The sequence below is a fragment of the Lepisma saccharinum genome, chromosome 14, assembly GCF_977018435.1.
Source record: "Lepisma saccharinum chromosome 14, izLepSacc3.1, whole genome shotgun sequence".
Classification (NCBI taxonomy): domain Eukaryota; kingdom Metazoa; phylum Arthropoda; class Insecta; order Zygentoma; family Lepismatidae; genus Lepisma; species Lepisma saccharinum.
This window is the reverse complement of record NC_139242.1, coordinates 63,599,946-63,617,809: the sequence shown is the minus strand read 5'-3', so window position 1 is coordinate 63,617,809 and position 17,864 is coordinate 63,599,946. Positions and strand designations below refer to the sequence as shown.

Genomic DNA, 17,864 nt, shown 5'->3' with positions numbered 1-17,864 from the left:
GTGCCTTCAGGGAAGCATTCCCAACAGGAAACTTACATAAAGCATCACTCCACCTGTCGCTCATTTAGCTATACCAAAGAAACACCCCCCAGCTATCCGCAAAGTTAGAGCAAACATCTAACGAATTACGCTCGTATAACGATCTACGATCGTATTTTCCAGTAAGTAGAACTATCATACTAGGGGCTTCTTTTGAATATCCATGTGCTTGTTTCAAGTTTTTTTCTTATGCAGAAGTAGCGCAAAAGTAGCGAAGTAGCGAGTAGCGCACATGAGTAGCGTAGCAAGCTACTTTTGGTAAATGTAGTTGTAGCGAAGCTACATTTTTGGCCAAGTAGCGGTAGCTGTAGCGAAGCTACTTTTAAAATGTAGCGTTCTGATCACTGGTAACAACTAAGAAAAGGTATGTCATACTTTTGTGGCCTGGACAGTGTAAGGTCAACTGCAAGACCTAGCATTTAAGCTGCACATGGAAATTCTCATCAGCCTATTGTCCCAAATCATGCACAGACAACAATGGGATTCTGCAAATAAGAAAACTTCCAAAAATTTATTTCGTAGAATATTATTATTAGGCCTTTAACCATTATAAAACAAATTTACATGGATTCTGATATATTCACAGGAGTCTATAGCTGAGTATATGCATCACTCCAATGCAATGCACTGGTTTATAACTTCCAACAGACTAGAATTCTCCAAAGCAGCAGCCACCCTCTCTTTATCGGCTAGCTGTTTGTTGATGGCATTTTCTGAAGCATGGGTGCCGGGTGCTACCTCCACAGTTACTTTGAAACGAGTGGGGAGCGTGCGAAGCAGCTGAACTCTCAAAGATAACCCTATAAGGGTGGCCATGCTGCAGTGTGGAATTGTGGGGGTGAACACCACTTTCACGGTGTTGTTGGCATTATCTACCTGTAAAAAGAAATCATTTTGTATTCATGGAAATCAGAGAATACAAATAATGTGGTCTTCGTTTTTGACATTTACAAATGGTCATTTTAAAAAAAAAATGTTACTGTGTAAACTTGAATGGAAGTGTTTTACTTCCATACATTGGTGAGACAAGTTGAGAACATATATTATCAACTGCTTACTAATACACATACAGTATTGGCCAAATTATTGGACTCATTGTAAAAAAGCACATTTCCTTGTTTTGAAAGTGTTCTAACTACATATATTTGATGATTGTTACAACTAGGGCTAGGATTTTTATGACCTAAAAATCACCAAAATATGCAAAATAAAATATGCCCTTATGACCTAAAATTTACAAAATATGCACTATAATTTGAAAAATATGCCCTTATAACTAGACTATTTCAAACATCAATATCTAACTTATGCTGAAATGTTTTCATATTACATACTATTTTTAGTTCACTTTATGTGCCCTGATGAGTTGAAATGCGCAATGAATAAATACTTTCTGTAAATTTTCAATTAAAAATGAAAGAAATTTTGCTGCAGTCGAAAAGAGAAACCTCAACTGAAGAAGGGAGTAAAAACGAAAATGTTGGAAAATGACTGTATATTTCTTGATACAGCGAATATGACCGAAAATTCATGAAAATATGCTTTATTACGTTGAAATGGCCAAATATACCCTTAAAAGGCACCTTAATTCAATTAGTTTCTTCACAATATGAATTTCACCCTTACAAAAAAAAATGCTGTCATAAAAATCCTACCCCTGGTTGTAACTGTTTATGGGATTAAACTGTTTGTCTGTTTCGATATAATCTTGTTGCCCAGAATCATTTGTTACTGTGTCCCCAGAATACATGGCAGCACAATTCTTTGCATATTCGCAAAAATGCCTGAAACAATATGTACATTGTTTAACGTGTTATTTATGCTATTTTTTTGGTTATAACTAGACCTTGGATTTTAGTTTTTAACCTATTTTTTTTCCTTTACAGGTATGCAAGAAATAATAAGTTATGTCAGCGTTTCGTTAAAAAACTCAACTCATGAAGTTTTATAGTGCCTAAAAAACTATTTTGCTTGTTAGAACCTATTTTAGGTTTATGTGCCTAAAACAAACCTTTTTTAGGTTTTTATATATTTTTAAAGGTTTTACAGACTTTTTATGTCACACAGAGGCATTTGCTTTGGTCACGAGAAAATTCAATGACGAACGTGTTTGAAATGTACTCTCTGTCGATTTCCCTTCCTCCAAGTCCATGATGATTTTCCAAAGCTATAAACAAAGCAAAATTTCTGGTGCCACTGTTACCTGTACAATCAAAAGTGTTCTGATCTGTGTGGTCTTGCTAACTTTCGCGTCACTTCCATGCTTTGTGGCATTCACGTCTTGCAAACTAACATTTCAGCATTGAAGTTTCACCACGGACTATGTTTTTGTTGAAAGATTATTTTCAGCATATAAGATGGTCCTCACAGACAAAACTGCGGAGTTTGACTGTGGATAACATGAAAACAGATTGTTGCCTAACTATACGGCGAAGAGTGGATTTTAATAGCAAATTTCCAATGTTAAGTTACGCCATTGCCGTAGGGTTAGGCAATACACATAATGTTATGCAAGATGGTTCAGGATATAGGTGTCCCATTTTCTTTGCCGGTGACTACATAATCAGTAGTATTCAGAAATTTTGAACTATTTTCAGTTTTTTTAAGCCTAACTTAACCTATTTCAGGATTTTTAGAACCTATTTTAGGGTATTTCGAACCTATTTTAGGAGCCTAAAAGCACACTTTTTAGAACTTAAAAATCTGAGGTCTAGTTATAACAAAAAAATAATATTAATTCTGGTTGTTGTAAGGGTGTTCTTTATTTGTTTCTTCGGAGCAACATGTAATTTCATAAACCACGTGGTTTAAGGTTTAGAAAAAAAGTAAAAAGGAATTGTACATAAACAATTATTAAAATGGGGTCAAAAAGAGCCAAAGGTGCTCATACGAAGTACTGACAGTGTTTGCAGTATGTACAACGATCCAATGTGTATCACAAACCATTAGGCACGTGGAAACTTCAACGAAAGAAAAGTAAATGAATTTCTAAATTTTGCAGAAGCATATCCCATCTGAGAAATGCATTTTCAAACTTGTTTAATTCCACAATAATTATTCCATGTGTACAGTTGTAGGAGTATTATGCAGTAATTAATAAAACTTACAAATATGTTGGATTGGTCAACAACATTAAGTTCTTCTAATGTCAATGGATGCTCAGGATCATTTATACTTCGAACCAAATCTTGGAGACCAAGTTAAGGATAATCCAACAATGTTTACACACACATACAAGCAAAAAATGTAATCTCACTGTGAAGAAAAGAGGATGGTAATATACGGTCTGTAGCAGTCAGGACTGAAAAATTCATTGAAATTCTATTCTGAAAAAAAAAAAAAAACATTGAACTGTCTCTTGCTTCTTGCTTTACCACTACCTGCCTTTCTTAACCCAAAGAAAAAATTGCAGGAATTTTTTAATGTTTTAATGATTCCATAAGAGCAGCAATTTTCTACTGACTGTACATCCACTTGCATATTTTTTTTACCTTTTTTGTTGTAGAAGAGGTGTTTAGAAGTAGTTTTTTCTGATATTTTTTGAAGGATTTACAATATTATTATATTAGATCAAAATTGTTAAATTAACAATGTAGAAGAATACTTATGGTAGAGAAACCTAGCCTTGCTGCCTAATCCACTTACTGATAAGCTTAACTGAACCTGTCTTTACAGAAAATTTTGAGATTGGATGGATGCAAATGGCAGATGTTTGTGCCAAATATTACCTATGGCGAAAGCAAGTTTGGTTGGTTGATTTGGTGTTTTAAGTCCACTTTATGCACAGTAAGTCTAATTGGGACTGGACGTACGGTTTAAAGTGGGATCCGAACCACTTGTGCCTCCACCAGGTATCGAACCCGTGACCCCTTGATTACAAGGCGACGAAGCTACCACTGCGCCATCGGTGAGAAAGCAAGTTTGGCTCCCTTGATAAAAATAAAGAGTGAACAAAGGATCCAGTCTAATATAAAGGTACAACCAGAGTCCTGTCTGAAAAGGCAGTGAACCACACAACTGCCTCTAGTGGAAAGAAGTTCAATTAACAAGAGGAGTGAAACTAATTAACTACATCAAAAGGATGGGACTCAGAATTATGCAGCTGGTAGAATTTGTACTGTTGTCACAAGTGTGCTAGGACCTACTTACAATTTGTAATACCACGCTGTCTGTTTTCTTAATCAACAAGATACATTTGCTGGAAATATCAGGGATAACCATGACTTATTTTCTTTTGGATGGAGAGTTGATACCAAGATTAGGAAATGCTGCCACATTTGTGTGTTTCCATATGCGACGAGATGCACTTCTGTTCAGCTGTTGGTATAGGGACCATAGTTTTAATGTTCTTGAATTATCCAGGAGGATATAAAAGTAATTTAGAATACAAAAAATTGGGACAATTAAGTTTGGATAAAATATTTTCAGTGTTTTAAGTCACTGAAAATACTAATTTGTAAGAAATTGGGTCCTGAAAAGTAGGTGGTGGGTGTCAGTGACCATGATGGTAAGTTGCTACCTTTAGTCATTTAAAAAATACGAAAGTTTCCATTAATGTTTATATTGTGTAAAATTAGGCAAAAAAAAAAAATATTGCAGCGTGATTCAGGAGTGGGCATATGTTCTGAATGTTTAATGAATTTCACAAGTTTTATAGATAAGAATACTGAAAGGATTGTGGAAGTAGTTTGAAGTTAACTAGCACAGTTAAAAGTTTTGCTAAGTATTATTTATTTCAGAAATTATGATTTGAAAATTAGCTCATGCGAGCATCCATGCTTCCCAGATGTTTTTAGTTTATGGTCATCTCATACACTAAGTACCGGTGGATTTTCACTTGAGGCTCAAAGAGGGTTTTGTGTTTGAGACCAGATATTACGTGGTCAGGTGCTGGAAGCATTTAGGTCCATGCAACTATCAACTAAATACAGGAGGGGAAAAATAAACGTGCAGCAAGTATTCACTAATCGGATGAAGCATGTATTAACAGACATATATATAAATTGAACCATGTAAAAACTGGTTACATGCCAAGTTTAGATGAATTCGTATTCTCAAAAATTTATCAAACAAAACATTTGTACTTACGTCTAGTGAATATCTATTATTTCATACGCTGTTTCAGGAAAAATAACTTAAAAAGTACCTTACACAAGCATCTGTACTTCCCATGGCATTTTTCATTCATAGAAGAATGAGAAAGTATCGCAGAATAGTAGAAATTAGTCTGAAAGTAAATTCGAAACACTGTTTGCAATTTCGAAGAGTCCTATTTATAGGCAAAAAGATAATGAGATGTTGAAAGCATTTAGGTAAATAACTGTAACACTAACCTAACCATAAAATAAATTAGACGTGTTGTTTGAATACTAACAGCCATAAACCTGACTTGCCTAACCTATGAAACTCCTTTACACCACACATATGACCTAGATGGCAGCAGTAGTCTGTAACCAAGACAACAGTAAATGAATGGGTGGTTACAAAAGAAGAATCATCATGTAGGAGTAGGCTATATGGACGTGAAAAATAATTTTCATGTGAACACGCAGTAAGTGATTGCTAAAACTCGGAAAGGGTAACAGTTTCATAGATCAGAGACACATTAAAATCGGATATTTTGTGTTTAACATGGTACGTACTTACCAATTGTGTTTTGCGGAACATAGTTCAAGGTGCCATTATTAGAGGCACATATTTTTGGTAAATAAAAAAACAAAATTTCGGTACAAAAACAGAGTTGATTTCGGGTTCAAAAGCGGTAAATAAAATAAAATGTCGGTGTTATAGCGGTGAATAATCACTTCAAAAGTGCTATATAAAATGACATTTTGGTTTTAAAATTGTGAATATAATCCTAAATTTGATTTAAAACCACTTATTACACAAAATAAACTTATCCCTGCTAACAGCACATTTATGTAGTTACCAGAGTATTAAGTTTATTCCTGTGTAAAGGGGTCCATTTTTGCTTCTCAAATATTTACAGCAGAATTAATCAGTTTTCCGTGAATTGCATAACTCACAGGATACTTCAGAAAGTGTCGCGTCGGTATATAAACGGTAAATTTCGTGTTTAAGAGTATATTTTGCATATTGCAGTTCATTTCGCATTATTTCGTGACAAAACAGGGTAGAAAAATGCACCTCACACCTTTCAGAAACATGAAAAATGAACATTACAGCATGTTATTTCATATTTTGTGTTTTTGTCAAAAACGAAATTTGCATGCCTCTAGCCATTATGCTTTTTACATGAAAACAAATGCAATTTTTCACATTCTGAGTGCTTTTTTTAATTCCTTTCTTCGCTTCCGGAACACACAATATGGCAGGCACATCTTGACTCACGTTGTGGGTATGCAGTGTTTCAACCATCTGCACCGAAAAATACCTACTATTGTGTTCGTCACCGGTGGAAATTATACATTATGCACGGGTAGCTGATGGGTTAGCCCCACGAACCATACACAGATAGCCCCACAAACCATTCACGGATAGCCCCACGAACCATTATGCACGGTAGCTGACCGATAGCCCCACGAACCATTTCCGATAAGGTTAGGTTAGGTTTGGTTATGTTAGGCAAGCATAATAAAAAAAAAGGGGGGGTTGAAACACTGACAGGGGCTTACGTCATCAAACGTATGCAGCATCCGGTTGTCGTAAGGCAAGTAAATGAAAGCAATGGCAATTTTGCATCTGTGAGATATTTCTCTTGAAAAATACATGATTTCCCGGTCAAATATATTCCACGATGAAAGAAAATACATCGACGAACATTGTAAACCTTGGAGAAACTCATTTCCGTAAGTAGTTTCTTGTGTAAAATTGAAGAAATGTGTCTCCGATGTATTAAACTGTTACCCTCCGAAAGATATATTAACAGACATAAAGAGAAATGGAACCATGAAAAATATGCCTGTGTACAATGATTAAATTTGAATGAAACGATCGGAATTTGGTCCAATTACTGTTTAAATATCATGTCAATTTCAATGGATCCATAAAACACAATGTTTAATGTTTATATCATGAGTTCGTTTGGCTACAGTATGCAAGAGCCTCCCGCCTTACGTTTTACCAGCTGTTTCAACATTTTTCTTAGAAAATTAAAAAAAGGTTTCTCAATTATCAGTGTCTAGGAAAGAACTGCCTACTACAAGTTCTTTCTGTATTTCCTTCAGGTAAATGTCCATAACATCTTCAAATGAGAAAAATGATGTGAACATTTCTTGTTTTTCTTTAAAAAAAAAATTAACGTGAGAAAAGTAATATGGAATTCATTCTGATATCCCCCTAAGCTCGTAAATACACATTTCAGCACACTAGAAATATTGGTACAACTTCCGTATAGGGGAAAAACCTAGCAATCATTTATTTCACACTTTTTAACATTGGTAACGTACAATTCTGCATTGCGGAACAATTCTTCAGGTGTAATAATGAATTTCTACGGAAATAATTTATATTTCTTAAATTTACAAGTACATACTGTTCTCCCTTTTCTCAGTTCTGTAACACGTAATATGGCGATAGCATACTGGGTTATCGCACGTTGTGGCAGTGTTTTGGCGATTTGGAGTGTGTTTGGAGTGTTTCAACCTTCTTCACCGAAAAATACCTAATTTCGTGGCCGGATATGAAATTATGGTAATACCTCGTTAGCCCACAAACCATTTCGGAGCGAATTTACAATATAGAGAAAGTCTCCAATTTTGTTAATTTTCGGTATACTAACTAATTTTGACCTCCTAATCACGAATCTGTTGAAAGAAACCGGGGGTCACGTCTGAAAATTTGAAAAAAAGCCGACTGAATTTTTTATATATATAGGTGTATATGCGTAGTATTACGAACAAAAATGTAATATCCTGTCATTGTGTCCAACCACGCCGTTGTTTTACAAAAAAATTATTTATGATGTTCAATTCTAGTACGATCCCTATTTATTCGATGAATGTAGGTGAAATGAGTGCTAATGGAACCTAACCTAACAGGCCTAACCTAACCTCGTGTGAATGGTTCATGGGGCTACCCGTGGATGGTTTTTGGGGCTAACGTCAATGGTTTGTGGGGTTACCCGTGGATGGTTTTTGGGGCTAACGTCAATGGTTTGTGGGGCTACCCGTGGATGGTTTTTGGTGCTAACGTCAATGGTTTGTGGGGCTACCCGTGGATGGTTTTTGGTGATAACGAACAATTTATTCATCAAAATGTACAATTTCCAGACGTGACCCCCGGTTTTTTACAACAGATTAGTGATTAGGAGGCCAAAATTAGTTAGTATACCGAAAATTAACGAAATTGGAGACTTTCTCTATATTGTACATTCTAGCCACCATTTCCGGTAAGGTTTGGTTAGGCTAGGCTAACATAGTTCTAATTTTAGAAAAATAAAAAAACTTGCGAAGAAAATGCGTAGTTTGAAACATTGACAGGGGGTTACATCATCACACGGAACATCCTTGATGTATAGAAGCAACAGGAATTGTGTCTCGGAGATATATTTTTATAGAAAAGAATAAGATTTCACGCTAAAAAATATTACACGGCGCAAGAAAACACTCTGAGAAATTTCCAACGATGATACAGAAAGTGATTTCCATAAGTAGTTTGTTCTGTAAAAATGAAGAAATCCGTTTCCCCTATACGGAAGTGTTACCGAAGTATTATATATCGCCTTCAAAACATCAGAAAACGAAGAATTTATTAAAATATTGATGGAGGACTTTCGTATACCGGACCATTCGTTCTTGTACAAAGGATACCAAATATTTCTCTCTCGTCAAATTCATCTACTACATCCTCGTCTTCTTCCTCTGGTGTTAATTTTCGTTCTTCACATTTACGATAAAGCTTTGGATTTAAATTTTCGATTCTGTCAGTACCTGACATTATGAAAGGCACTAAAAATTACACTTCACAAAAATCATTACACACGAAGTCGGACGGTCGCTTTCAATTTCGCTTCACGATTTTCTTTTTTCCACGTTTATCATTTGTTCTTCGGATTTAACAAAAGATGGCGTAAAGTTCGTCACAAACAGAGCATCATTAATGAGCATTTCTATATTTGAAGTAAATGCCATATGTACAGTGGATGCATAAATATCGACGAGAAATTGTACTCGAACTATAGATCCACCAACTTATTTGAAACCCTGGCCAGAAACAAGTGGCGCTAGTGTCGAATGTTTTGGAGGGGAGCTCGGGAACTCTGGGGCAAGGGAAGGGATGGCAGAAACACGTGTTTTCCTCCTGTGTTGCCAAATCTAGAAGTGGGCGTGTGCCGTGAAAGGTTTGCAAGTAAACAAATATGCAGGCCGAATATTAAGTTTCGTTTTTAGACGTGGTAATTCAAATAACATAGCATAAGAGAGAGGAGGGAGGGGGACACTAAAGTTAAAAACGCCTGCAGAAGGATATCAACAATTTAAACACATAAGATTAATATTCTAAATTATGTAAACTATAAAAAAAAAATTATGTAAAAAAAAAAGAAAAAAAGAATGAATCCAAGTTTCATCAATGTAAACAACAGGCCTCCCTTCGTTGCGGAATCTGTTGATCGCACGAAGATATCTTGCTCTCCAAACCACAATGTTGCTTCGTTCAACCAGAGCTAAGCGAGAGTTTCTACATTTCTTAAATTTAAAGCCTATAATGAATTTCCACCATATTTAATTAACTCAGCTGGTATTAAATCAATGCCAGGTGCTTTGTTATTCTTTAGCCTTTTAATAGCATCTTTAACTTCAGTCAAGTTAGGTTCTGGAACTAAAGGTTCTGCTGTGTGTACTTCATTCACTTCTGATTTATCTCCTACATGGACATTTAAAAGGTCATTAAAGTAGTTCTTCCATCTATTTAGAATATCGCTTGGATCAGCTAGAAAATCACCGTCTTTATCTTTTATCAAGTTTACTTTAGGTTGCCACCCCTTTCTAAATTCATTTGCACCTTTATATAAATCTCTGATATTTTTATTTTTGCTGTTTGTTCCAATTTCGTTAATTTTGCTTTTCAAGTAATCTCTTTTTTTACTTCTAAACGTGCGGTTAACTTCTCGCTTTATTCTATTATAATTGTTTAGATTTGTATCATCAGAGTTATTTAACCACCTAAGTCTAGCCTGATTTCTTATTTCTATTAGATTATGACATTCATTATCAAACCATGGCTTACTTTTTCTCGGTTTATGGTATCCTATACTTTCTTTAGCTGCTGATTCTATTGCATTACGTATGTGCTCCCAATTTTTATTTACGTCTGTTTCATTTATATTTTCATCATCATTTAAATCCTGCAAAACATCAAATCTATTTGACAGTTTAATTTGGTAATCTTTCTTAATTCTTTCATCAGTAAACTTTCCTGTATCAAATTTTATAACTTTTAGATTTTGTTGTTTATGATTTATCACTGAGAGTCTTTCTCTTAATTTAGCAAACAACATATAAAATATTATCTAACATTCTTTTAACAAGACTAACCCCATATGCTAATGAAATTATAGGTGATTATCAATGTGTATTTAAACGTAACAGATCAACTACAGATCAAATTTTTCACATCAGACAGACACTTGAAAAAAAGTGGGAATATAATCAAAATGTCATTGATTTCAAAAAAGCATATGATTCGGTCAAAAGAGATAAATTATATAATTTATTAGCCGAGTTTGGAATACCTAAGAAGCTTGTTAGTATGATAAAAATATGCACCAGTGAAACAGAAAGTAAAATTCGTGTGGGTATTAATATGTCTGACAAATTTACAATTCATGATGGGTTAAAACAAGGAGATGCATTATCTCCATTACTCTTTAATTTTGCCTTAGAATATGCTGTTAGGAAGGTAAAAGAAACTAAAGAAGGACTAAAATTAAATGGTGTGACTCAGTAGTTAGCATATGCAGATGATGTAGACTTACTGGGGGATGATGTGAATACAATTAAGAATAATGCTAAAATATTTTTCAAAACTGCTAAAGAGATAGGTTTGGAAGTTAACAAAGAGAAAACTAAATATATAGTTACAGGCCGAAACCAAGTGTTAGGTAATAATAAAAATCTAATTATTGATAACAACTCGTTTGAACCAGTTTCCAAATTCAAATATTTAGGAGTAATATTAACAAATGAAAATTATATTAAAGAGGAAATAAAAAGTAGGCTTAATTCAGGAAATGCATGTTACTTCTCTCTTCATAAACTTTTGTCTTCTCGTTTAATGTCTAAGAAACTAAAGGTTAAAATATACAAAACGGTAATTTTGCCTGTAGTATTATATGGATGTGAAACTTGGTCCCTTACATTGACAGAGGAACATAAATTGAGAGTATTTGAAAATAAGATCCTTAGGAAAATCTTTGGACCTAAAAGGGATGAGGAGACAGGTGAGTGGAGAAGGTTACATAATTTAGAAGTACATAATTTGTATTCATGTCCAGATATTATTAGAATAATTAAATCAAGAAGACTTAGGTGGTCAGGCCATGTGGCACGAATGGGAGAGGAAAGAGGAGTTTACAGGATTCTTGTTGGGAAACCTGATGGTAAGAGACCTTTAGGAAGGCCAAGACGAAGATGGAGGGACAACGTTGAGATGGACCTAAGGGAAATCGGTAGGGATGGAAAAGAGTATATAGAACTTGCTCAAGATAGGGAAAGATGGAAGGCCTGTGTTGCTGCAGCCATGAACCTTCGGGTTTAAGAAGGCTAGGGAGTTAGTTAGTTAGAGTTGTTTCATAATTTTCCGTAATGTTTCTCGCCCCCCTGATAATTAATTTCTTTCTTAGCAATAACTGAAAGTTTCAATATTGTAGGAACTTCTCTTTTCACTACGTACATTTCATGGACAATTTCTGGTCAGGGGTTTGTAAATCTTTTTTCTCTCTTTTCAGTTTTTAAGCAATGACTCTGACCGTCCCGTTAGATATACTGCTCTCTTTAGTGGTTGATCGCGAGGATAATTCCACCCGTCTCTTTTCTCTTCTTCACACTTCTCGATGATTCGTAGTAGCAAATTTCGCTCACTGCTGTGCACAACTTTGGACACTTTACACTTACTCAAAAACACGTCTACGCACATCAACAAGACTCCTCGAATTCTTGAAGAGAGTAAAATTAGCAACACTGTGTCAGCGGAAGTGGGAAGGTCCTTGCCTGACCAGCGCCAGAGCAAACACCGGGGGTGAGAGAAGGGGGTGGGGGAGGCCGGTTAGTTCGCATATTTTCCGAGGTTTCAGAAAGCTTGGTGGATCTATAGTAGGGGTGTGCGGGTGTTTTTGCATTTCTGGTACAAAAACTAATGGCAAGAATTTACAATACCGGACCCTTCTGTAATTTCTATGCAACTGCTTATACTCACGAAATAATTATAGATCGACCACAAGGAAAAAAGCCTTGGCACGAAAAGTCCCCGCGCAGCTTTCCCTTCTTCCCTCCACCTCGGGCCATAAGGAAGCATGGTCAACTCTCCCCCTCCCCTACTCGCGGGGGTACGGTGTCCAGGAATCGCGGGTCTGCGCAGGTTGTTTTGCTCGTGGTTCCACTATAGTCGCGATGATTTATTTGAATTTAACATGTTGGGGTGAGGTGTAGAAATTGTTCATTAACGTGTAGAAGTTGTAAAATAACCTTTTCTATTCTCGCAATCAGTGGCGAAGCGTCCTATGAGGCCAGGAGGCCGGGCCTACCCACGCCATTACTCTTTGAAAGGTGTATTTACTTATTTTGTCAAAACACATGTAATGCACTGGAAAAGTTTGGAATTTTAATTTATGATAATTACAAAAAAATTCTAACCCTGTCCAGTATACGAACTTTCCACGGAGTGAGGCACATTTGCTGGGGCCTCTTCTCTTTACATTCCGTCGTACGGTCGTATATGCGGGATGCCTAATCTTACGAGTACTGTACGTATGCTTATAACGTGCTCCTGAGCAGTGGCGTACGCAAGGGGGGGTTACGGGGTTTAACCCCCCTCCTTGAGCTTGTGAAATATTATGAAAGATGCTGTGGATAAAAAGTGAAATGGCCAATTTTTCACTGTCAAAGATCTGGGACAATAATATTACTATTAGAACTTCTACTACTACTACTACTACTACTACTACTACTACTACTACTACTACTACTACTACTACTACTACTACTAGTAATAGTAATAATAATAATAATTTGAATTATTATTTCCATGCAGCATGGAGAAAAGCACAGCATTCCAAACTCAGGCGTCTTTCAGAGTAATGCCTTGAAAATAAACACGAGTTTATGAGGTTAGGTTAGGGTAATTGATTTAAAAGAGAAAAAAGTTGTTTTGTATCTCAGTTGCAACAATGTTCATTACACTGTCGTACGCAGGATTTTTTTTTTCGGGAGGGGCTGGAATAGTAAATGTGGATAGCACATGGCTTCGTTTTGGAGGGCAGGATGCATAATAAAATATTTCGTAGTTTTGGAGCTTTTCAGTCTATTAAAATTGTATTCAAAGACAAAAATGGTAATCGGAATTCACTTTAAAAGAGGTTTCGCATTTACACATTTTGATTTTTTAAAGTTCTTAACGGAGTTTTATTTGAAAATTCGAATTTTCTCAAAATTTCGGTAGGGGCTGGAACACCATCGGCCACCCCTCTACGTACGCCAGTGTTCAAAGAACATGTATTTTTTTGTGTGAACAATGAGAATTAACTAAATAAAGTTATTGGTACGTTGTAAGAGGCTAATGTATAGGCAAAGGCTAGGCGGACAAGAATACAGTCACCAGTTCGCCTTCCCTTTGTATCAGGGGTTTATCCAGGATTTTTCCCTTGGGGGGGTGCTGGAAAATTTTGGGGGGGTGTAAGTTTGGGGAAGTTAAGTGCATATTTTGGACAGTTTTAAAAATGTTCACCCTAATTCAATTTCTTCATGGATGTTTCTAGAGATTAACCCCTTCCTCCCTTCCCTTCACGTAACATTTCAGAAGAAAAAAGATGTCAAATACAGGAAAAGATGGAAAATAGATTAATGTTAACATTTCAGTTTAACGTTTCGAGTATTGCTTTCCTTCCGATAATGTTCAGTACTTGATTTAATCAATCGTTAGACAAAACACAAGGGATGACATTAAAAAACACAAAATTTTAACATCATATTACCAGGAATCATTTCATACAATTCTTAAGCTAGTTATAAGAAATTAGGAACACTTGCGCAATATTTTTTTTAATTGTATTTGTATCGTTCTTACCCTAGGTGTAACTCTGAGTTCATCTTGGGGTACCCAATTGAAATATCAGTGAGAATGAATTGCATAGGTGTGTGCGCACTTGCCTGTCTGAAGTAGTAGTAATAAATGCAGATATAATATGACTGCCAGCGAAGGGAGCAAGACAATTTTTAGAACTATTTCTTTGCAAACTGATTATGCATATTATTAGTTAAAAATAGCGACAGTATCCCATGATGTTTACTCTTTACAATCTTGCTTTGCTGGTTCGTTGAAGACTTCAATATGAAATTCCTTGACCGATTTCATTCAAAAGCAATATCAGGTATCTATCAAACGTGCAGCCCAACTTCCCACTATATTTTAACGTCTTCATGGCCATGCTCTAAATATATAGAGTTTCATTACTTTATTTCAGTTTGTGAATCATCGTTTAAACAGAGATTTGACAACACCAGCAGAATTTGGAACTCACTCGCTACATAGAACTATTAAAATTATACATGCATATTTTCTGTTAGAACAGTACTAGGGGGCAGGGGGCAGGGGGCATGTGGTGAGGTAAAGAGGATGCCGAAGGAGCAAAGCAAGATTGTAAAGAGTAAACATCATGGGATAATGTCGCTATGTTTAATTAATAATATGCATTATACCATTACAAAACTTTGGAAAATACGCTTGGCGCTTTTGAGAGTTTATCTTTCAAATAATAAATGAGAGACTCTAGGGAATTAGGAGTCACGTGCCTCTTTGCCTTAAAAGAAAACGAAATAGCATGTGCAAATAAACGCATGGCATGTTAACTGCAAAAGGAAGAAAATGAATTTTCACTTCAAAATTGAGGCAATGCTTAATTTTATTTTCAATTATTTAAAAATTGAATAGCATTTATTTCACTATCCAACACAAAGAGCACAATGAACCAAACAAATTTTCTCTCCCCACGTTTTCCAGCAGGCAGTGGCAAGAGCCGTCGTGACCTACTGGTGCGCCTATGGTCAGATATAAATTGTGGGACTTAATGAAAATTAAATTTCTTTTATGTTTAATTCCTTACACTCAGGCCCGTAACCAGGAATTCTTTGTAGGAGGGGCAAAGTCAATCCTAGAAGGGGGCAAATTTTTAATATATTGTGTCGGTCGCATTGGCAGATATAGCAGGGTACACAGAGGCACTTGACACCTCCTCCAAAAGAGATAAGTAACAGAAAAGGGATGATATCTTGAAACTTCAACGGACAAAAAAAACTTCGATCAACATCAAATGGCATTTTTTTCGATAATGACCTCTCCAGATTGGCAAAGAATATAAAGTTTAACATAAATAGGCTAATAGGGACTGTATACACTTGATATTTAGACGATTAATGGGCCTCTCTGAAGAACTGATTAAGGCAGCCCTTTATAAATCATGCTTCATAATGATTCCCTCTAGTTTCCAGTATGCAAGATTTTTCCGCACATAGCAATCTAACGAGAATCCAACACCACCATTGTGTTCTGTTAGGCAAGAAAAATCGAATTAATTAAATAATAATGGTTACATATTATCTACACTTTGATGAACTATGTAAAAATTTGTAATACATTTTTTATGTACTTGCTAAAATATGGGTGTCCACCACGGACTCTTATTTCCTTCAAAGGGGAGACTCTTGCATCACTACAGACAATGATTGCCTACTGGTTACGTTAACAATTTGGAAAATATTGTGTGAATTGTATTATATTATAGTTGAAATACATGTTTTGACACCTGACAAACAAATAGGAATCCCTTGATTGATCAATGACTTCTTGGATTACAGTGTCATAATTAATATTTCATATTAAGTTTCATAGAAAGAAATTGTTTTAATAGGGCGCAAATAATTTTACGGGGCACCATGACATTCCCTTTAACATTTCTTTTTTCATATAGAACGTTTCGCTCCCAGGACCGACTCCCATCGCCCCATAGCTATGACTCTGAACTTGGACAATAAGAACAGAAGGCATTGCGAGCTAAGCGAGCAAGAAAATTTTACGAAATGTATTTTTATTTGTATAAAATTTTGAAATCGAGAGGGGGGTAATTGCCCCTTGCAAGTGCCCTTGGCAGTCTCGAATAAAAATTCAAGGATCTCGTAAAAACTAATTCCATCATGAGTATCCAATTGTCCTGCTATTCTTAGATTCTTCTAGTCTTGTTTTTTTTTACTTCAATGTTTGCTTCCCCTAGAATGGACTTCCTTCCAAGGTCAGGACGGTAGGGGGGACAATGCCCCCTGCCGCCCTGTGGTTACGACACTGTTTATGAGTGTCTCTTCATCAATTTCACGTCATCATTCATTGTTGCAATTAGCTATAAGTGGAAGAAAAGCAACGCTAAGTAACAAAAATCAGATATCCACTCCCCCTCTCTACCACATGAATCACTGTTACCAAAAAGGAAATTTTTCCCTCCCAATCCTGATACGACATTATACTGAATCCCCCACACGTTCATAAATCACAAAATCAATAAGTGTCTTTGTTATGTTGCTAGAGTAATTGTAAAGATTAGTGAGAATTCTAGGCGTTCTGTATTTTTCACAGGGGGGGGCAAAGCAGGCTCTCAGGGGGCAGTTGCCCCCTGCCTCCTCTAGTTACGGGCCTGCTTCCACTTCCTTGGCTTCTTCTGAAAAGTTGAATAAACTTAAACATATCATTATATCAGGGAACCGACTAGATACAAAGAGAAATGCAATTTTTACTAAAGCTATATCTTTGCAAACTGACAATAACTTTAATTTAATAGGGTGCCAGTAATTTCACAGGGCACCACGACGTTAACGTTTTTCTATTTTTATCTGTTTTGCTTGTTCGGCACCACATTTGTACTTAGCGCCTAGGCAAGCAGGGGTTTATCCAGGATTTTTCCCTTGGGGGGGTGCTGGAAAATTTTGGGGGGGTGTAAGTTTGGGGAAGTTCAGTGCATATTTTGGACCGTTTTAAAAATGTTCGCCCTAATTCAATTTCTTCAAGGATGTTTCTAGAGATTAATCACCCCCTCCCCCCACCTCCCTTCCCTTCACGTAACATTTCAGAAGAAAAAAAGATGTCAAATACAGGAAAAAATGGAAAATAGATTAATGTTAACATTTCAGTTTAACGTTTCGAGTATTGCTTTCCTTCCGATAATGTTCAGTACTTGATTTAATCAATCGTTAGACAAAACACAAGGGATGACGTTAAAAAACACAAAATTTTAACATATTATTACCAGGAATCATTTCATGCAATTCTTAAGCTAGTTATAAAGAAATTAGGAACACTTGCGCAATATTTTAACTGTATTTGTATCGTTCTTGCCGTAGGTGTAACTCGGAGTTCAACTTGGGGGTGCCAAATTGAAATATCAGTAACAATGCATTGCATGGGCGTGCTTGCACTTGCCTGTCTGAAGTAGTAGTAATAAATGCAGATATAATATGACTTAAATAAATTATGACACTGCCAGCGAAGCGAGCAAGAAAATTTTTAGAACTATTTCTTTGCAAACTGAGTATGCATATTATTAGTTAAACATAGCGACAGTATCCCATGATGTTTACTCTTTACAATCTTGCTTTGCTCGTTCGTTG

At 35.9% G+C, this 17,864-nt stretch overlaps 2 protein-coding genes across 2 annotated transcripts in view; one reads left to right on the top strand and one right to left on the bottom strand.

Annotated features, from left to right (window-relative positions):
• OXA1L (OXA1L mitochondrial inner membrane protein) overlaps positions 1-744 on the top strand; it is a 36,675-nt gene extending 35,931 nt beyond the window's left edge. The window contains exon 9 of the mRNA XM_083135788.1: positions 626-744. The gene's annotated coding sequence lies outside the window, so the exon portion shown is untranslated. The remainder of the gene's footprint in view (positions 1-625) is intronic.
• On the bottom strand, positions 540-9,054 carry galla-2 (MIP18 family protein galla-2). Its single transcript, XM_083135789.1, has 3 exons — positions 8,811-9,054; positions 3,147-3,226; positions 540-915 (listed from the first exon to the last, which is right to left on the bottom strand). The coding sequence occupies exons 1-3, from the start codon at positions 8,935-8,937 to the stop codon at positions 649-651; spliced, it is 474 nt and encodes a 157-aa protein (XP_082991915.1). The 5' UTR covers positions 8,938-9,054; the 3' UTR covers positions 540-648.
• Positions 9,055-17,864: the final 8,810 nt, after the last annotated feature.